The sequence below is a fragment of the Cyprinus carpio genome, chromosome A16 (assembly GCF_018340385.1).
Source record: "Cyprinus carpio isolate SPL01 chromosome A16, ASM1834038v1, whole genome shotgun sequence".
Lineage (NCBI taxonomy): Eukaryota > Metazoa > Chordata > Actinopteri > Cypriniformes > Cyprinidae > Cyprinus > Cyprinus carpio.
The window spans coordinates 19849601-19872555 of NC_056587.1; the positions used below are offsets into that span (position 1 = coordinate 19849601).

Sequence of the window (22955 nt, forward strand, 5' to 3'; positions counted from 1 at the left end):
AAAAGACAATGAGATGAGCTTGACTTTGCATCAAAACCCTCAACATAGAACATGAAATAAGCTCACTTCCCTTTTGTTTTCCATGAAGAATGGCATACAGAGCATTTGGAAAATAGGAATTGATTCTTATTTAGAACTGATTCCACAGAAAACAAACTGGATTTTCTTTATGTTCACATCCGATAGCAGAACATCTGCAAAACACTGTGCCACATTCTTTCAAACTTGCGCATGGAAATCAAGAAACTTTTGAGGGTGTAACTTATTGTTTCCCACGATCAAAAAAATTTGGAAAATGCATTTTGTCAAGTTATATATTCAGCGCTACCTTAAGGGTGGAAATACGTGCCTTGCATTACATGCCTTGCGGATGAACAAAATCCAAAAACTGGATTTAAAGACAAAAAGACGGTGAAGCTGCAAATGCAAATAATGTGAATGTATAATAACCTGTTATTTTCCCCAATAATTATATAATACAATTTACTAGAAATTTGAAGAACAAATCTCTGAAAGGCAGTGAATACATTAAGAATTATTTCCCAAACTTTGTCCAATCCTTCTTCAAATCTGTCCACACCAAGTTACTATATATATATATATTCACACACACATTAGAAAAGCAAGAATAAAAAATATCTATTATGTAGAATTTAGAATATAATTAACCCTCATGATGTGGTCCAGTCATTTTGACCAGGAGAGATTTTTCTTCCCCCTAAAAATGTCCAGTGCAAAATTAATGTTATTGCATTGGACTAAAACATAGTGACTTTGTTTACACATGGAATGACTTTCTTTTGTACTTTTTTGGGATTTCTTATTCCACCTTGATACACTTGTGTTGAGTTGCCTATTAAAAACAGCTTATAAATCTCTGATTATGCTATATTATTACCAAATACTGTATTCAATCATATTATCAACTTGTATTCTTTCAATTAGCACAGGTTTTGTATTTATTTTTGAACTGATCTGACTATGCACCTCAGTTTTTGAGTGAACACTGCCAAAATTATCCACAAATAATGAGTTTTTGAGTGAATGAAAACAAAACAAACACAAAAAACAATGAGGCCCATGACAATCGGTTCCAAAAAAAGTTGATAAAAAGATTAAATCCATGATTTGGTAATAATAAAGAATAGAATGAAATGGTAACACTTTACAATAAGGTTCATTAGTTAACATTAGTTAACTACTTTAGTTAACATGAACTAAGAATGAACAGTACAGCATTTATTAATCTTAGTTAATGTTAATTCTAACATTTACTAATGCATTATAAAAATTAAAAATGTGCTTGTTAATATTAGTTAATGCACTGTAAATTAACATGAACTAACAGTGAAAAACTGTATTTTCATTAACTAAAATTAACTAAGATTAATAAATACTCTAATAAATGTATTGTTCATTGTTTGTTCATGTTAGTTAATACATTAACTAATGGAACCTTATTGTAAAGTGCTACCTTCTAAATTTACCAGCATTTTTTAAAAGGCAGATCATTTTTGACCTGGAACACCAAATTAGGTGAAGGATTTTCAGCGCAGCACAAGGGCTAAGAAATGTCCATCCAAGAAACTCCAATACAGATACTTCCCTTTCAGTGGCAGTTCGTTAATATCAGCTTCCTCGTTAACCTATCCACAAGAGCCAGTCACAAAAGTAATTGGACCAAAGCATTGATGCACACACACCTATGTGGCTAGTTTCCAGCAGATGAGGGCAGGTGAGGTCATTGCCATCGATTCAGTTACCGCTGAGTGAACTTTGAATTAACACTTTCTCTACAGAGACCAGGATGTGCAAAACAAGGTCTGCCGGTCTGTCATAAAATCCCTTAAATTAGCAAAATCCAGTCTGCCGGTCTGTCATAAAATCCCTTAAATTAGCAAAATCCAGTTTTTTTAATGACAGGAAGTGGCATCATTTTGGAGGGAAAAACATCTGTAAATATTAGCAGAGGATTTGTTGAGCTCAGTGAAGTTTTGCAGTGATATTAGTGGGTTTATGTCACTCTAAAACATCCATCCTGTTTGATGAAATCACAGAAAACAGTTTATTACCAACATTTCAAAAGATAAATATCCAAATTTACTTCAAGACATCTTCATGTAAACCCTCACAGTCCCTCACGTTATCTCTTTATTTGCATTCTTCTTGAAATTATTTAAATAATCAAGTTATAATTAATAAAGCTAACTAATGAAATGCCTGTTATGTGTTTTTATAAATTCTTTCTTAAATTGGAACACCAACACATTCATTTTAAAAGTTAGTGTAGCAGGAATGACACTCCACTGCATTTGACCTCATCAAGTGAATGCAAGGTCTAAACATGGTCATGTGTGAGCAAACGGGCTGTAATTAGCCAGCATGGCAAAAATGTGTAATTAAAGAAATGGAAAAGGTGCTGGGGTTTGTTCAAAGCAAAATCAATACAGCGATGAAACATAATAGGTTGTCCAATTACTAAGAGCTAAAATTCGTATCAAATAAATTCAACAAAGCAACAGCACTCGTAATAATTCCAATAAAAGCTAAGCAGAAAGTCAACCTCATTCAGCTGTATTAATTAGCCGGAAACAAAGGGACGATTGATCAGTGATGCTGGCATCCGACACAGTCCGTCTTTGCAACAATTCAATCACATTTCAAATCAACACAAAATGCCACATCTGGAAAGAACCGTATCAAATATTCTAGTAATGCAGTTGTTTTCTTGATACTAGCTAATGAATGTCAACAGAAACAAATATACTGGTGTCTTCAACTACCTAAACATACAAAACTTGGAGAAATAATTCACCTAGAATAGATATTTATGTTATTTACTCATGTTTGTTGTTTCATTTTTGGGTGCCTTTTTTAATTTATACTTATTATATTGATATTGACTTTTATATTGTATAATGATCACATCTCTTATCCAGCAAGCACCAGCCCATTGTCTCAGAAACTACAAATTCAAAACCTTAAAAAAGGGCCTTCAAATACGTCAATTTATTTTCTTCCTTCAGCAGATTCTCCTCCTGGACTCTTTCCAGAATTATAACACAATGAGGTCCTGCTATCTTATTCCGTCTGATTAAGTTTTTCATAGTATTAAAATCTGCTCAAAATTTAAATCCTTTCTCAGTAACCCATTCACCCTTTATTATTTTGTTTTGCTCTCTCTTTTTTTATTATTGTTATTTTCGAGTGGTGATTTATTTTTGATTTGAGTGAAGGTAATTGAACATGCCCCTTTGGGCTTTTCCCCTGACAGCAATTCTGTTGTTCCTATATTTGTTATTTATATATATATATATATATATATATATATATATATATATATATATATATATATATATATATTATATATATATATATATATATATATATATATATATATACACACAAACACATATATGCATAATGAATGTACTCGATGAAACACAAAAATGTTAAAAAGCACAATACAGAGCTGTGAGATTTGATAGTGAATGTTAAATCAAACGATGCTTGAGCACAAGTGACTGTCAGTTACATTAGCCTTCACGGTCAACTCAAGGAAATGCAATTTTTGTAAACTCAAGAAAATAATAATAAAGACAACACCTTGACATGCCGGCACGGAAGAGTCCCAGGCCAGATAACCGAACTCAGTTCTCCTGCAGACGGCCATATTTTTCCCGATGAGCCTGTAGCCACGGTCACAGGCCCAGCGGACGACGCTGTTGACGTGGCCGCCTGTCTGGCTGACCACAAAACCGTGCTGCGGAGAGTCTGGGGTGCTGCAGTACATCGCTACAGATGATAGAGCGGATCATTAAGCACTCACACAATATTGACTCAACACATCATCATCACAGATAAATAATTGGCAACACTCTACAATAACCATTAAAACCATTATTGCATAATCATGACATTTTAAACTAATTCAATGTACATTATCTGTTAACAGTACATAATTGAATGCATGTTAATGTTATAAATTAACAACAATAATACTTTGACATTATATAATATACAAGTATTATTTAATATAATTTAATTACATATTATATAAAAAATGAATTATATTGACAATAAAGTGTTACTTAATATATCCAATCTATTTGTGCCTTCAAGCCTTTGCTGCAATGATCATATTTACAAGTTAAGAATTATCAGTGTATGTGTGTGATCATATATATATATATATATATATATATATATATATGTGTGTGTGTGTGTGTGTGTGTGTGTGTGTGTGTGTGTGTGTGTGTGTGTGTGTGTGTATCAGATTATATAATAAATTATATTATCAATAAAGCATTACTAAATAGTTCCACTCTAATTGTGCCTATAATCTTGTTGCACTTATCATATTTACAAGTTAATTACCACCAGTGGGAGACTTTGAGCCCAGATTTTTTTCACATTAATGGTGTGTAAATGAAAGAATCAAGGTATTTTATACAGATTATGAGCTGAAAGGGATGTGCAACAAAAATACATTTCCTATCATTCGCTGTGTTGTCATAAGAATGGATAAATACCAAGTGCACAAATGTGCATCCTTTGCTTTTCCTTTTGTTGCTTTAGCACTAAAAAACATCTGTCAGTAAAAAAGAATATGAAATTGCACAGTGCATCTACTGTATTTTATTCATTTACATCATAATTACAACTTCTGAATGTTTCCCATGAGGATCTGAAAGCAGCATATGACTTCTTTCACACATCTTTTGTCTGCAGCACGTAAGCGTCATTTCATTACATCTTTTGCAATAAAGTAAAATAATGGAGTGAATTACTTACCAATGTTTGAAAACACATATTTGTGCTTCATGCACAACCAACATGCAGCGACAGGCACAAAACAGCACTTTCTACTCAATTCAGGTCTGACTGAAACCATGATTTGAGCAGTGCTCCTCCTCGTCTATGTATTGTATATTAAATTTAACGTATGAAATTTAGAATTTAAATTGCAACTGAAATACTTTTTTTTTTTTACTGATATGTTGTAATGTTGTAGGTTATTAACAGCACTTTCTATTAAACTCAAGTTTGACTGAAACCAGGTGACTTAAGCAGTTCTCCTCATATATACTAAATTTAACCTGGATCTGGAGTTTTTAATTTGCAATTTATAATTGTATAAGGACATACTGATTTGTGCTAATGCAATGTGGTTATTTTTTGTATATGGTACACCACACACGTGAACTATCTGATGAGATGTAGTATATGCACATTTATCTACCTCGAGTGAGCATTTGTATGCACATCTATCATGTTATTTATGCATTGGCTCATCATTTGCATAAAAGACGTGGCTGGAAACTGGCTGGTGTGGGAGTTCAACGCACACCTCTGCTTGCTGTTTTCCTTACATGCTGCTAAGCAGGATGTGTTAAACAGACCTGACATGTGAGGTCTAATATATATTTCTCAGATGCACTGTAAAATTTGTTTAATGATTTAATTAAATTTTCTTGAGAAGTATAGGTCTATATAGTTTTTTTAAGCAATTTCTATTACATTTCCTGACTCCAAAGTTACACAAACATTTGGACACAAACATATGGACAGATGGGACATAGACTTGGACAAAGGATTCATGGGCATGACAGACAAAAGGCCACGAGAGACACACATAGAACTGAAAGGAATTAACAATCGGGGATACATACTTTGATACTCACCCACGTAAGTGATACGAAAGCCCTTTTTGTTGGTGCCATGATCAGATGACCAGCGGAGAAACAGCTGGTGACCCGTTGTGGTGATGTTGAAGGGCACGCTGAGATCTCCGCTCAACACAGACAGACTCTGACTGTAAATATTGGGCCCTGCAAAAAAAAATAAAATAAAACAAATTAAAACAGTTTTGCATTTCCAATGTTAATAAATTTGCAAATAAATGCTCTTAAGTTATGTACAAGGACAGTTTGAAGAAGTTTGCAAACTGCTTATTCAAGAGACGGAATGCAGTTCAGAATTCAATAATGTCATCGCTGATGGTTCGATTTTGACATTCTGACAGAATCAACAAAACAACATCAAAAAAAAATAAACAACATCACAAAAAAAAAAAAAAAAATCTGAAGAATAACTAACCACCAACAAACCAAAAAAAATATAGAAGAAATTTGTTTCTTCATTGGAACAGACTTAGAGAAATGTAGCATTACAACACTTGCTCACCAGAGGATCATCTGCAGTGAATGGGTGCCGTCAAAATGAGAATCCAAACAGCTGATAAAAACATCATAATAATTCACATGTAATCCATACCACTCCAGTTCCTCAATTAACATCTTGTGAAGTGAAAAGCTGTGTTTAAAAAAAAATAAAAAATCATCATAAGGGCATTTTAACTTTAAACTTTCGCTTCTGGCCAAAATACCAGTCCATAATCCATAATAACACTTCCACCAGTCAAAAAGTCCATCCTCTGTTGACCACTCACATCAAAATACACCCACATATTTGATTAGAACTGTTTTTGGAACTGTTTATGCACTGTGCTTGATTTGTGCATATTTTTCTCGTGAATTTAGTTGAGATGGCAAGACTTTTTTTCACTGGAGAAAGCAATATTACGGACAGAAGACTCGTATTTTATCCGAGCAACAGTTTGAAGTTAAAATGCCTTAATGGATTTGTTTCTTACAAACACAGTTTGTTAACTGATGGACTGGAGTGGTGTGGATTACTTCAGGATTATTTTGATGTTTTTATCAGCTGTTTGGACACTCATTGTGACGGCACCCATTCACTGCAGAGCAAGTGATGTAATGCCAAATTTCTCCAAATCTCATCATAAACATCTTGGATGAGGGAGTATATTTTCAGCAAGTTTTCATTTTGGGGTGAACCTTTGACAAGAAGTTTCCATATGTGGCAGTGAGCAAAGATTTCTCAGAATAAATTCATCATGTGGAAATGTCCATCCGATGGGATTCAGCCGATTTAGTTTTAGACACTGGGGAAAGAGCTCCAAAAATTGCTTTGCTGCAAAACATGAACACAAAATCTGGCCTGAGAGATGGAAATTGGTATTGCTTCTCACTTCATAATCCACTGGGGCTCTGCAAATACCATGGGCATTAATGAGCATCCAATCAATGATGAGTAATGGGGTAATTTGCTGATTGCAAGCACTTAAGTATTTAGTGCTAATAACACTCAGAATATATTTCGCATTGTCTTTACCATTGCCTCGCTATCAAGAAATACTCTAATCTTTCTAGTGTTTTGCATGTCTGCTGTTCCTTAAATGATTTTTTTTTTTTTTTTTTTATGGGTATAAAAATATTTATCTCGTAATGGTCATGGGTCTAAAATAGCAGCTCTGTTATTTCTCAAACACATTCCCGAGGCTCCTAATTTCATTTCAAATTTTCAAGAAAAGCGTCAGAGTTCCGACAGGCCGGAGAATAATGACTGTAATATTCAGGGACACAGTTGCACGGGCTGTCAGATGATGCCTGAATATGAGGAATAATTCAAACCCACCATCAAAGATCTCCAGCATATCAAACTCTTTCTCCGTCTGGAAGAGTTCAAAGTGCAGTGTGATGTTGTAGCCCTTCTCTACGTTGATCATCCAGGAGCACATCTGAAGGTTGGGATAGCTGTCAGGATAACCTGGACTCAGGATTATGCCCGTTGAGTCGAACAGAACCTCATTGTCAGGACATTGCACTAGGAAGAAATCAAATGACCATGTGTTAAATAGTGCAAAAACCAACCCAGGCTCATTGGAAAAACGTGTCTGTGGTGACATTTCTGCAAAATTATATCACAGCATGTTGCTTCTTGCATGTTTTGTGACACTTTATAAGTGAAATGTCGATTGACCCACATTAAAATGGATTAGTTTTATCAGGAAAAGAAGAAGGTTAAACTGGCAACTTTTAAATACACTGTCTGTTGCACATATCGTGCCAGTTTGGAAATTAAATGCACAGCAAGTGGCACTAAAAGATTAATGATCTATCGTGTTTGAAAATAATGTACCACCTACACTAAATCCGACCCTAAGCCTAATCAAAAGTGTTAGCAAACATGAAGCTTAAGCAACTGTGACATTTTCATATGCTTCTACATGAGTTTTTTATTGTGTGTGTTTCACAAGTCTTGTATCAGGTGTACTGCTGTACCAGGTGCGCTACCGAGCAAGCTTACTACATCAGAAAGGTCACATATGGAGCTGGTTATGTGATGCAAACATAAAAATGTATTAGTTTACAAATCATGCATTACTGTAAATGTGTTTTTGAGGTCATAACACAGTTTTGTGCAAGGAATTGTATCAATTGTCTGGCCCTGTAATCGTAATTTGTGTGAAAAAGAATAGAAGTTGTTGTTTTATTACTAGAAATGTTCATTTTAGCTGGAAACTGCAGTAAACGGTATGCATAAGAATGTTTCTGAGTTGTGCAAAAATGCAGGTAGGCATTTTTTTTTTTTTTTTTTTAAATGAGGCATACTGGCAAAAACACCATCTGAAAACAAACCAACCCATATAGAATAAACTGATTGCATGGCATCGTCACCATGTTCTATGCTCTCCCTGAAGAGCACTTATCATTTCAACCTTATAATCAAGGTTTCTCACCTCATAATTTACTTTTACCCAACATGATGAGAAGTGACAAGTTTCCTGTAATTTGCAGTAATTTGCCTATTACCAGTAAAAGTAAGATGTGACAGGACTCAATCACAGTCAATAAGAACATTTTTTGCTTACACAGTTATGTTGAGTGCATTTTTAAACCAATCTGCAGAGCTACTTAATGCCACTGAAATACAAAGCTACTTAAGAATAAAAAATTAAATGTCAGTACTCTTTAGAGTGCAAATTTAACTTGAATTGGTCACAGGAAGCTAAATTAGAATTAAAATTAGAATGACAGGAAGAGGAATTTACTGAATTGTAATTCAGAGAAAGCATTCTGAACAAAATTGGCAGTTCATTAACCCTGGTAATTTATTAAATATGATTAAATATATAAAAACTAAGTGTTTCTACTTTTAAAAATAGACTTTGAACTTGTTTTTAAATTTGTCAAGGCATTGTCCTTCTAGTTAAAAATTATCACAGTGAATTTGAATGTCAATGTATTGTAACATTCAATTGCACTGTTTGCTACCTCAATTCATATTCTGCTGTAATATTAAACTTGTTCATTCTAAATGTAATTAATGTATATTGTATACTGTATTTCTAGTAGAAAAGCACAATGTATTTAAATTTCAATGTATTTCAATGAATTTTAGCTGTAACATTAAAATGACTCAGTTTTAATGCAATAATGTAGTTCATTTGCTAAAAAAACAAACAAAAAAAAAAAACAGTAATAATTTGTTGTAAAATGATAGTACATACTAATATAAAATATTAGAAACAGGGCAGAATTTTTTTCTGTCTAGTTAAAAATTACATCAATGCATTTGTATTTAATCATTTCAATGTAATTTAACATTCAAATCTGAACTGCAAGTCTGAATCCTGTTCGCTACTCCAATTCAATTTTTGCTATAAAATAAAAATTATTCATTTTAAATAATGATATATAATGATTAAATAATTTGCAAATAACTAATAATTTGCTGCAATTATTAATGGCAGAAACAAATAAAAAATATTGGGAAAAAAATGGCAGAATAGAAAGCATTATACAGTAGTTTTTGTCTTTTAGTTATTAACATCAATGCATTTAAACTTCAGTGTATTTCAATATATTTTAACATTCAAATTTCAAGTCTGTTGCCTCAGTTTGTATTCAGGAACTTGACTGAAATTGAAATAATGTTCTGAATGGCACATAATCATTATGTAAATGTGGGCAGGCATATCTTTAGGCACTCACAGTTGTGAGAGTTACTTCATGCTGTTTCATATTAAGTTTTAAACATAATGACTCACAACACTGTACTGCGGTTTTCTTCATCCGGACGTCCAAAAAAGACTAACAGCTAGTGGCAGAGCTAACGACGTGAGACATAAAGACAGGAAAAGCACGGACACAAATGAGACAGAGTGCTGGATGTGCTGCCAAACTAACCTTGGCAGACCGGAGGAGGACCATCCATCTGCAGTCGCTCGCCCAACCTACAGGTCAAGATCTCGCTCCCGAGCAGCCTGAAGCCCGGCAGGCAGCGGTACCTGATGATGTCTCCTGTTGAGTAATTACACACACAGATCTTTGGTTTTCCACTACAACTAGCGCTCAACAACACATTAGCTAATTAAGACCTGACCGTTTACATGCTTGTGACAGTAATGATGACAAATGCAGAGTGTCGGGTTATTTTCACAACAGAAAGAGGCATTTTCTTTCACATTAAATAAGGAACGCTGCATTGCAAAGGTGGGCACCTTGGGAGCGTCTCTTTAATGAGGGTTTGATGCGTTCTAAATCTATGTAAACGGATAATCATCAAATGTTCCTCAGTCTTACCAATTTCGAATTCATCATCTTCAGCCAGGATCTCTGCGTTGGCGACACGTGGGGGAGGTTGACAGACACGAAGTTGGTAAGCTGCAAAAGGAACGAGATGAGTGAGAAACGTGATGTTTAGCTGCTGGTTAAGTGATAACGCTTTGAAAACAACCCACACAGTGACATCTTAAATCATCACACCTGTCACCGGAGTTTTCTGAACGTACAACAAAATTATGCGCCACCGCTCCATAGTATGAATCATAATCAAGGGTCATAGCATCTGCCTCGCCAACAATGATTATGCCTTATGATAACAATGTTTAATTGCAAGAGTTTCTAAAAGAGGATCATATACATTAAGAACCTATTACTGTATGTTATGATAAAAGTCACTATTGTGATGTAACATCATTTGAAGACATAATATGTTGAGCAGAGCATGTTGTATGCCCTCACTAATACACATAACTCACAAATGTTAAGAAAAGTTTATGCAATCTGGATCTTGTTGTGTGGCAATACATATAAGGATATGTTTTTTTTTTGTTTGTTTTTTTTTTTTATTCAGTGGCCAATTCATTTATTTTTTAAATTTGACTTAAAACTTAAAATAAGTACTTGAATATTAAAATTATTTATATTAAATGTTATAATCAATTTTATAATAAAATGTAATACTTCTCTGGAATTATAATGGTAAATATTATATATAAAAATTATTAGCAAAATTGCAGTATGGAAAATATATTTTTTCACGATGAAGATTAATAAACAGTTTTAAGATGCTGGTTAAAGGGTTTAATAATAATAATAATAATGTTTTTTGCTTTATTAATATTAACATTATTTATTTTAAATGTAATAATTTTAAATATTTTGCTAATAAATGTAATAATTTGCTGTTTTTTATAATTTTAAAAAATTATAAATTGTAAATACTATTGTAGAATTTAAGGAAAATGGAAGAATGGAAAATATATTTTCACATTCTCTTAAGAAAAATAAAAGTAACCTGCGGAAACAATGATATATACATATACATATACACACACATATATATATATATATATATATACATACATACATACAGTGTCATATTTAATTATTAATTTTAACATGTAACAATTTAAGTTGCTAACAATTTGCTGTAAATGATTAATGGTCAATATAACATAAATCATTAAAAAAATTGCAGAAAGTTTATATTAGACATTTTCTGAGGAAAAGAAGTGGTGCTTGTTTATGCAAACTGCCGACACAATGAACAAATGCAAAGAAGATTAATAAAGTTAAGGATTTATTAAAATGAGTTTAAGCACCTTTTTTATGTATAAGATCTCAGTATCTTAACATCATTAAGATTTAGCAGCTACCAAACTGCTAAATGACCTCTATAATGTTCATCGCCGCCACTGACAAACAAAAACGCATTTCATTTAGAATTCATCACTGGGAGAAAATGGGACACAGATATACTCTGAACGCTGAAAAAACTCAGCTGTTACCAAGCTAACACATTAAAGGCAATTTCAAACCAGAGAATAGGTATTTTGGCAGCTCTGGGACCACAACTATCTTTTTTTATTATCTTTTAAAATTCTAATCAGCTTTGTGCTTTGCAGCACTTGACATAGCTTCCTTATGCTCTATTGGTTTATAGGTGAACTTCAAAAGCATCAGCAGAAAATATGCTAACACAGATGTTAATGTCCTTTATTGAATAATGGTCTCCCATCACAATTGCCAAATAGATTAGAGAAAACCAATGGGGTTCAAAGGTCATCTGTTGTGTTCAGATGCCATTTCCCCTGTTAAAAGCACTTTCATAACCTAGTGATCCGCCTACATTAATAGAATTACAAAGCATCATACACAAAGATTATTGCAACTAGAAACATTTTAAAGCAGCATTGCATGAATGTTTAATAAAAAAGTTGTAAAAACAAACTTGAACTTCAATCAAAATCAAAAAGCATTGACAGAATTGAAGCCATTTCTAAATAAAGCCTATGCATGTTATGCTTGAGCATTGTGTTGCTAGCATAGCCACATGCTAAATGCAAATCAGTTTTTGAGTCTCCATACGAAGAGTGCATCTGTTTGCACGATGCACACTATGTAGAGCATATCAGATCATCACTTATGAGGTTCCATAACAGCTAGGATGCTGCCTTAGAAGCCAAATGCATGTGTTTTTTCACACCTGCTCATTCAGAAATGGATGTTATTACGGATGATGGAAGTTTCCAAACACATTACAGCGCCATCTAAATGTGGCAGTTGCAATAATCAAAGCCATTTTCCCGAAGACACAAGTAATAAAATTTCTAGCCCTTGTGTTTGAGAGCAGTAAAACAAAAAAACAAGGGGCCAGAAAGCAGCAACGTGACACGCTAAACAAGCGTTCCAAGGCACACAAACCAGAAGGTTCCTAATGCAATTTCATGCCACAGTTTGGGTTGAATGTATGTACATTCACGGCTCGCATCAGCATACATACGGCATAAGTAACATATTTTGTGGGCGTGAGGGAATAAGCCAGGATAATCAAGCTGACAATAAACAACTATAAGAGAACTAAGCCGTAATGAATGAGGAAGAAAAACTGTGGATGATTCTGCTCACCATGGTAACGCAGAACAAAGAATCCGCTGGTGCTGAAGTCACTGTGGAACTTGAGCAGGATGTGATTGGACGTGCTGGAAACTGCCTCCTGAGGCGAGCTGCCGCTGAATTGACCGATCTGTGGGGATGTTTGATCAGGGCCATCCCTAAGGGAGACAACAGATCAGTTCAAACCCAGATGTGAAGCATTAAAAACCTTCTTTGACTACATCTGTCTGCTGATATAATACTCGTCCACTCTTCATAAGTCACTCTTCCACGTCTGGCGGGTGCATGCTTGGGACTTTATAAAGAATGTTTATGAAAACAGGACAGCAGATGTCTCTTCTCTACAGTGTGTGTCAGTCAGGCTTCAAAGCCCTGAGTAAACAGCCTGAATAGTGACTTATACAGTCAATGCAAAGCATTCAAAATGACCGTGGTTCTCAATCAGTTCAAAATCTGTAACAGCATATTAATTAGGAAAACAGTTTTATATATAAAGTCTAATTTAGTGTGCGATGCAGCAACTCATAGCTTTTGTTGTGGTTATGCAAAATAGTTTTGTTAGATAATGAATGTGCAATCATCACTATCATCTGCTTTCAATAATATTATCGATTTGACTGAACTGAAACTACCGGATGAGAACAAAACTTAAAGTGAATTGAGGTGGAAAATGATTCTATTGTAGCAGCTTTTGAGCAGCTGAATCAGCTTTATTTGATCAATCATATTTTATGAATTCTGCAACATTGAACTGAATTGAGCTAAATAATGACAGGAGCCCAGATTTTTTAATACAAAAAACAAACTTTTTAAGCCAAAAAACAAACTTGATTTGAGGATCGTGGGCCAGAAGTAAATGTTGCATTATATCCAAGTATATCTATTTATATTAAATTGTATTAAATTGCTAAAAAAATCATTATTAAACAGTTAAAAAAAAAAAAATTATATATATATATATATATATATATATATATATATATATATATATATATATATATATATATATATATATATATATATATATATATATTAATTTTATATTATTTTTAATCAAATTCACTTATATTTTTCACATTTTAATACAAAAAAAGTTATATAAAATATCAAACAAAAATATTAAAATATTTATCAAGATTTGCTTGCCCTTGCCCTGAACCTGGGAATTAAACAGACTGTTTTTGCTATTGTACCTTGAAGACCTCTGTATGTAAGACCTCTGTATGACTCTTTTCATGAAAAATGAGTAACAATTGCATTGAGCTTTGAATATGCATTGATATGTAAATGTGGGAGGTCATATATTATTGTGCTTATGATAAATGATTTTTAAATGAGCCATTCCTGTGGGTGGACTTATACAAAGTACATCAAACAGTTATATCTCAGAAAAGTAAGAAAAATCCTATTTTCCATGAGGTGAACACAAGCGTCTACATTTTGCTTTCGCACCAGCCACTTGACACTTCAGCAATAATGTTTAGTCAAGGAGGAAATATATGGAAGATGGAAATGCACAAGAGAAATGTGTGAAACTAAACAGATAAAAGACTAAAATAAAGTGTTACGTAAGTCTCAGCTTAGCAGCATTAGCACAAATGCATTTTTCATGGACAAGGACAAACTCTCTGGTGGAGTGCTTGACAATTAATTTTGATAAATCCAAAACTAGACATAGATAATCGATTTAACTGATGTTTTTTACACTTCTCTAAACTCACACATGGTTACTGGTTCTTTTTACTGATAATGGCATCATTTGATTTCTAAACAGCAGCACTCAACATATTAGACATAGTCTAAAACAAAGATGAAAATAAACCCCACAATATTTACAATAATAATAATAATAATAATAATAATAATAATAATAATAATAATAATAATATGCAAGTTTATTTTATCTTGGTTTTGTCGAACAAGTTCAATCAGTCTTATTATTATTATTATTATTATTATTATTATTATTATTATTATTATTATTATTATTATTATTATTATTAATAACTGTTGTTGTCAATATAAAAAGATAACTATAATACATATATTGTTCATTATTGGACATTTAACAAACATAATAAATAAATTAAAAAAAATACAAAATGGGTTTGTAATGTAACACAAAATAATTAATTTTAAATGCAATAATTTAATTAATTTACTGATAAATGTGCTGTTATTATTAATGGTAAATATCATATCTAATACTTTAGAAAAAAAGGCAGCATTAAAATAATAAATAAATAAATACATATCAAACAAATTAATATATGGCAATTGTGCAGTTTTTGTTTTTCAGTCTAATGGTTTCAAAATTATTTTTATTGTTGTGTGATATCTTACTATCAAGAAAAGCAATTATGAATTTGATTAAAATAGTTTATGCATGACGATTATCAGTCCCTGAAACACAAAAATAATTGGTATCAGTGAAAAAAAAAAAGATAGAAAGATCTGTCTCTTTCCTAAAGCTAGTGTTATTTTGTGAGCATTACACTGATGTTGACACCCAGCTGATGCAAGTCTTTAGGTGAGGAGTTCTTATAAAACGCTTGCAGAACTCGTACCAGATGGTGATGTAGTCGTAGATGGGCTCGGTGTTGAGCACGGTGAAGTTGACGTGGATGCCGTTGCCTGGAGGTACTCGGATGCTCCATATGCAGTCTTTAAGATTGGGGTAGTCAGCCGGGTGGCCCGGAGAGTAGATGGTCCCATTGAGAGCCGTGATATTCCCACCACAAAGTGCTGACAGAGGACAAATAAAATCAAAATGCAATCAGATATTTGTGGAGAATTGCAATGCTTTACATATGGCTGCAACAAGCAATAATGCAGTGACATAAAACGGTGATAAGTTCACCGCTAAAGCCCCGGATTGTTTTGAGCCTCCATATATGGTCTATATTTTTCCCTGAACATCTCATAGAATTTGCAAAACACGACAGTTCAATTAAAACCTGGCTTTCTGAAAGATGGACTCTGTACCTTCACAGCGAGGCACAGGATGGTTCCAGTTCCGGCTGATGCCATGCAGACACGTGAGTGACGCTTCACCCAGCAGCGTGTGTCCCGGCAGGCACTGGAACGAGATGGTCATGCCCACTCCAAAATCACTGCCAATCACCACACCATTCCGAAAGGGCCGTGGATCCGGACACCTCTGCAGTTCATATGCTGAATAATCACAGAGCGGAAGGTTTTATTCAGTGAGAGGCCAAAAGGAACACCAATCAGTGTTGTTACTGTTAACTAAAAATGCTGAAATGAAATAAAATAAAATATTAGATGAAAAAATTTAAATGTAAACAAAAATGATACTAAATATACTAAAGTTGGTGTAATAAAATCACTTAAACTGAAATAAAAATAAATGAGAGCTATAGAGAAATACAAAAAAGACGACAAAAGCACTTAACAAAATTACTAAAATTAAAATGAAAAATGAAAAGACCGAAATAAATGCTACTTCAGTGTATTTATACATCCTATAATAGCATATAAATAAGTAACACTGACAATCTCAAAATTAAAGCATCCAAATGTACCTATGATATCTAGTTTAGAGAAAACTGACATTTTTTTTAAGGCATGAAATTCAAAAGATTCTTCCATAGCTTCAAGCTGCTTTAAAAATGATACAATATTTTTAAATATTAGATGAAAAACATAAATTGTAATTGCCTTTGCAATTACAGGGTTTCTGAAATAAGTACTGAAATGACTAAACCTGAAACAGAAATAAATGAAAGCCATCAAAACACCTTCAAAAATAATAAAAAATGACAAAAGTATATTAAGTCACTAAAACCTAAACTAAAATATAAAGATAAAAGCTAATTCAAAATACTGATAAATACTAATAGTATATAAAAAATACTAAAAATCACACTGTTGCCAATCAAAATCACAAAATAAAAGCAACGAAATGCACCCATAATGCCTATTTTACTGAAAATGTATGTTTGATTATGGAATATAAAAATAGATTTGAAAACACAATGCAGTTGCTTCTGAGTGGTTCTTGGGGCATAGCCATGTGCTGTCAGGATTTTCTGCTAAGATGCCCGGTGAAAACAGTCTATTCATTTACCAGAAGCAAACCTCTCCTCATCAGCAAGGCGCACAATTTCATATCCGTGGCACAAAGGGTTACATACTAAAGTTACAAACTAAAATGTAACACTTGGGGGTTTTTATAGTCATGCTACCCCTAGAAAACACTATTAATCACCTCACTGTTTATAACAGTTTAAACAGAGTCTCACACATACTCTACTACAATGAATTTAATAGAAGAAATCACAGCAAAATGGACTTTTCAATTTAAAAACACTAATGTTAACTAGTTTATAGTAATTCCTCTTTTACGCTACTATTTGAAAGTTTGGAATAGCTAATTATTATTATAATTTTTTTATTTCTCTTATGATTATTATAATTATTAAAATTATTATTATAATTTCTCTTATGCAAGGCAATAATTGATCAAAATGTAGTAAAACAGCAATATTGTTAATATTGTTAGTTAATACAAATTAAAATAATAATTTAAAAAAAATATGTATTATATGTTTTTACTGCTTTATATGTTTATGCAAACTGTCATACATTACCATTCTAAGGTTTGGGGTAAATAAGATAAATTAATCAAAAGTGTAAGACTAATAAATGCTAAACTTTTATTTTTCAAAATGTAATTTATTATTTAATAAAATAGATTTACACAAAAATATTAGGCAGCAATGTTTTCAACATTGATAATAACAAGAACCATTACTATTTTTTGAGCACCGATAATAATTGATAATAACTGAGCAGCAAATTAGCATATTAGAATGATTTCTGAAGGATCATGTGACACTGAAGACTGGAGTAATGATGCTGAAAAATCAGCTTTAATCACAGGAATAAATTACATTTCAAAACATATTCAAATAGAAAACCGTTATTTTAAATTGCAATATCATTTAATATTATTTCATAATATTTTATTAATATTTCTTAGAAAAAACAATTTTAAAAAATCTTAATTATTCCAAACCTTTGACCAGTAGTGTATATTTTTTCATTTGGATATATATTTTTAGTACTGTTTTTTAATTAGCATGCTGTGCTTTAGCTGTTTGCAGAGTTAAATCCTCTCAGAAAAGCTGGGTCTTTAAATTTATCCTCTTTGAAGCACCGCAGCAACAGCTGTACACATTCCCAAAACCAGCCTAATTATACCGGGCTTTTCGTTAAGACCAATCAGTCGTTCAGGCAGCCCACCAACTAGCCGACTTTAGAAATATGTTGTTTTGCATTTGGTATAGCTGCTGTGGATGTTACTGAGATTGACTGACTTGCTTTAAAAAGGAGCTCAAAGAGAACAATTGGTTGTATTGCTTATCCTGTTATTGTGAGAAGGGATCCAATGGTGTGTGTCCGTATCGACAGGGGAGGTAATGGCCGTGGGCAGCTCTAATCCGTCTTACCCTCGTAGGTGATGTGGAAACCGGGTTTGTTCTGTGAGTAGTCGCTGTGAAAGAAGAAGCTGGTCTCGTGGGTCGTGCTGAAGAAAGATTCTGGAACAAGGGGACCACTGAATCTATCGATCACCGAGCCCGAGTCTAGTGTCCCGCTACGGACTTCAAGGTAGTCATGCACAGCTTCCGTGGAGAAGTTGAGGAATTGCAGGTGAATCCCTGTATCAAAAAAAATAAGAAGAGATAAAAAACACATTAAAAACAATAAAACACAAGAAAAAAAACAAAAAAACAAAAAAAAATTCAAACAAACAAAACAATCCATGACTTGCAGCTTCAAGAAACACAATAAGTAACAAAAAAAAAAAAATGTTTTTAATGGTTTTGGTTTTAGTTAACAAAGATAGCAATGATATCTGAGATCATTTGGTGTTGAGAGAATTTATTGAGAAATATTTGAGTTCTTAATTAGATGATCTGGATTTTTTAAATACTTTTGAACTCTAGAGGAAACACATGAGCTGGGAGAAACATCTAAGCAGGAGATTTTACATTTAATCTCATTCTGTCTAGAGATATAAACAAATTAAATCTTATTTGGGGAAATGAAGGAAAATGCAACTCAAAAGTTACAGGATACAGACCAAAGCCAACAGGAAGTTTAACTGTCCAGTTGCAGTCAAGCCCACTGGGGTAATTTCCAGGAAAGCCGGGACTTAGGATGACTCCATTCAGGTCTGACAGGAATCCCCCGCACTCGGCTAAAAGACAAGAGCAGCCGTGCACAGAGTCAGTGAAGATGGCATGTACAGAATACTGTCTCTCACACAATGCAACACCACGAATGGATACTCAATAGAACAATAAGAAATGATCAAACAGATATTCATCAAGTCCAAACTCCATTACAGAATCTAGTGATATGTTAAATGAACTCATTTGCACATATAAGAAAGCGTTGTGTTCTTGGTACAAATAAATAACAATGCAATGATGTGCAATAAGAAATGCTAATGGAATAAATGCGCTATGTTCATTTTGAGGTTGGGAGAAAATGATACATGGGTTATATTTTCTCATAATGACTTTTTAACTGAACACCACCAGAACTCGCTGGGATTGAAAGACCAATATTGAAGCAAGTAAGAATATCTCCTTGATTTTACTCTGGAGTGCGTGCACATGTCCCTGTGTGCTTGGTTGTGTTTGCATTCTTCTTATTGGCAAACGTGTAATGAATGGCCTCTTGGACTCGCCATGTCCATTTACAGTACTTTAGAACCACAATTGAAATGTCAATAGAGAACATTGAATCTTCTGTTTACACTGCAGGAGTTTGGATCAGTTAAACTTCAAATGTCACTCTTCAGCAACAGCTGTCGGAGTCTAAATTAGATTGAGTTTTATGGTTTTTTTTTAATCCAAATTCAATTACTGAATTTAATGAAGAAGAATTAAAAAGGAATAAAATTTGAATAAAAAAACAACAAATAAATGAAATGATTTCAATGTTCGGTCCAGTATGAAAACGTACCATATAAACAAATCGTGCACACTATATATTTACATTAACATAGATGATAAAAATCGTTAATGTCTATAGATGATGTTTCAATATTCTATGGTTGGTATGAAACAATGAAATCAAATCAGAAGAAATAGCACAAATTCAGCATTCTGAACTCAACTGAGCTTAACTTTTAAATTCAAATTAATTTTCGGAATTTAAGATGCATGATCTATTTAAAGTCAATATGTCATAGTAACAAGAAACTATGATTCGAACCACAGGTCAAGAGCTGTTTGCCCATGTTCGTTGGAACTGTGGATTCAGGAAATGCACCTTATGCTTTTAGAAAAACAGTTATTACAAACATGTCACCATACACACTGAATATTTGCAACAGATGATATAAATTGTGTATATCCATAGGTGACATTTCTATATTCCATGGTTATGAAACAGCTGCAACACTAAAATCAAATAAGATGAAATAGCACAAATTCATGATTGTAAATTCAGCTGAGCTTATCCTTTAAATCCAAATTCAATTCCTAAATTTAAGAAATTAGAATTAAAATGGAATGAAATTAAATAAATAAATAAATAATAAATGCATGTTACAATACACTCAACATGTTTGCAAAATTATTAGATGATATGAACAGTAAATGTCTAGAATTGCAAAAATTTGTATTAACATGCAATTGTTTTTTATTTCCTGGATCCAGGTGGAAGAACAATTACTTTTCCCAGAATCCTAGAGCAATTCTAGCTTCTATTACATTTCCAGTGAAAATATGAATTGTGACTTCTAAGATTGTTCTTCAATACAGTAAAATTAAAATAATTTACAAGTGGATTGCTAAAAACACAATTTTTTAAACATCAAAGTATAATCAACAGATTCAAATGGTCAAAGTCATAGTAAAAGCTATCAGTCAAAATTCATTAATCTTTGTTAACATTAGTTAATAAAAAGACAATGTTAGCTTAGGTCCATTAAATAGTTTTAAAAGACATGAATTTTAATAGTGCCATTTTATAGTACTGTATAATAATATTAAAGTCACTTTTTATGTCTGTTTCAATGGTATTGAAATTTGCATACATTGCAGAGAACTTTTTTTTAGAAGTTATCTACAATGAAGTAAACCATCCATAATATCTATAATGAAGTAAAGTGCATCCTTTTGCATTGTTGCACCAGCCACTTAACCTGCAGTGTCTGTCGCTGATATTAGTGGACTGTAAGTCGCTCTGGATGAACAGCATTAGCTAGATGGCCAGAAACTTGTGAGCGATGGTGTTATAGCCACAAGAAATTATGAGACATGGAATAAGGGTTTAAGGCTAATATATTTCAATAAAAGAGACAATGAAAAGACTGAAGATTAGACTGAATAGGACCTCAAAGATCTAGCCTGAAGAAAGCTTTTCATAGTCCATTTGATTAAACAGAGCTCTAACAGACCATAGCTGATCTCTGTACACTCGCTGATGAAACAGCTGCTACACTGAAATCAAATAAGACGAAACGGCACAAACTCCTCAACTAACAGGAACATAAGGTTGTTGCGAGACACTAATTTGAGAAACTGAGATTACGGAGAAGTAAAGCAGTGGTAATGCTCTCAATGAAAAGGCCAAACGTGGAGAAATGACTGGTAATAAAACATACCCAGACAGAGGGGTGCTGGGTAGTTCCATCTTCTGACAGGCCCTGGCATGCAGGTTATATATGCACTTCCCTGCAACGAGTGGAAATAAAGAAAGATATTGACTTTTCCAAGAAGCTCTCACCAATTCCGAAGGAAGATGAATCACTCATAGGAAATGTATCATTCAATGTGCTCTTCCACGTAAGACATGAGAGCAAAAATAACAAAACCTTGGCACTGTGAATGAATCTAATAAAGCACACAGAAGAACAGAAAACCAAACGCTGAACTTTAAGGTGCTTCTTCAACAACGGGCACCTCTGAACTTTTCTTCTTTTTTTTTTTAACACAAACTTTCACTAGTTTATCTATTAATGTCCAACAGTATATACACTGCATCATAAGAGTACTCTGGTAAAAATTATATTTTACATACGCTGCAGCTAATTTCATATAGCATGCATTTTATGCCTTCTAAATACACACAATGAAATAATATATTTTCACACGTTTTGCATTATGATACAAAATTGCAGAAAGATATAAATTACATTGTGAAGATGCTAAGGTTAATTTCATAGCAATTGTTTTGTGCATTCTAAATACACACAACTAAATAATTATTTTCAGATTTTTTGCATAATTTTACAAAAAGCAGCTTCAGACATGACATTTTTCATAGCATTTAATGAACTCTAAATACACAACTAAATATTTATATCCACACTTTTTAAAATAATTTAACTAAAAAAAAATGACACTCTGAACATGCTAAGGCTTATTTCATTGCTAGTGTTTCATGCATTATAAATAAACAACTAATTGTTTATAACGCTGATTTTAAGTCTCTTCTTAAAACATATTTATTTACTGTTGCTTATGGTCATAAGTAAGCACAGTGGCATAACTGTAGTGTAATATCTGTCACTCTGTTCTGTTAACATTTGTATTTTGTTATATGCTTAAATTCTGTAAAGCACTTTGGCCAGAAGCTGTTGTTTTTAAATGTGCTCTATAAATAAATATGACTGACTAACTGACTGACAAAATATTTATTTTCACATAATTTGCATAATTTATTTGTGAACATGGTAAGCACATGCACCCTAAAAACACACAAATAATATTTTCACACTTAATTTAACAAAATTACAAACTGTAAATGACAAAAAAATGTATCACAAATGCAACCTTTTTCTTTTCACACATCACATGCATCATATTGTGTCTCAAGCTTTTCAATGACTCGATTAACTTCAGAAAAAAGTAATAACTTGCG

At 32.9% G+C, this 22955-nt stretch overlaps 1 protein-coding gene across 3 annotated transcripts in view; it reads right to left on the minus strand.

Annotated features, from left to right (window-relative positions):
- The window catches only part of csmd3a (CUB and Sushi multiple domains 3a), a 227044-nt gene that overhangs the window by 51223 nt on the left and 152866 nt on the right, over nucleotides 1-22955 (minus strand). For 2 of the 3 annotated variants that reach the window (XM_042773196.1, XM_042773195.1), the window contains exons 39-49: nucleotides 21697-21766; nucleotides 19159-19275; nucleotides 18524-18733; nucleotides 16035-16223; nucleotides 15617-15794; nucleotides 13062-13207; nucleotides 10452-10532; nucleotides 10056-10169; nucleotides 7501-7689; nucleotides 5673-5831; nucleotides 3607-3795 (exon numbers count right to left, since the gene is read on the minus strand). In XM_042773196.1, coding sequence (XP_042629130.1) covers nucleotides 3607-3795; nucleotides 5673-5831; nucleotides 7501-7689; nucleotides 10056-10169; nucleotides 10452-10532; nucleotides 13062-13207; nucleotides 15617-15794; nucleotides 16035-16223; nucleotides 18524-18733; nucleotides 19159-19275; nucleotides 21697-21766 — 1642 coding nt within the window. The remainder of the gene's footprint in view (nucleotides 1-3606; nucleotides 3796-5672; nucleotides 5832-7500; nucleotides 7690-10055; nucleotides 10170-10451; nucleotides 10533-13061; nucleotides 13208-15616; nucleotides 15795-16034; nucleotides 16224-18523; nucleotides 18734-19158; nucleotides 19276-21696; nucleotides 21767-22955) is intronic. The other variant, XM_042773197.1, reaches the window with a different exon arrangement.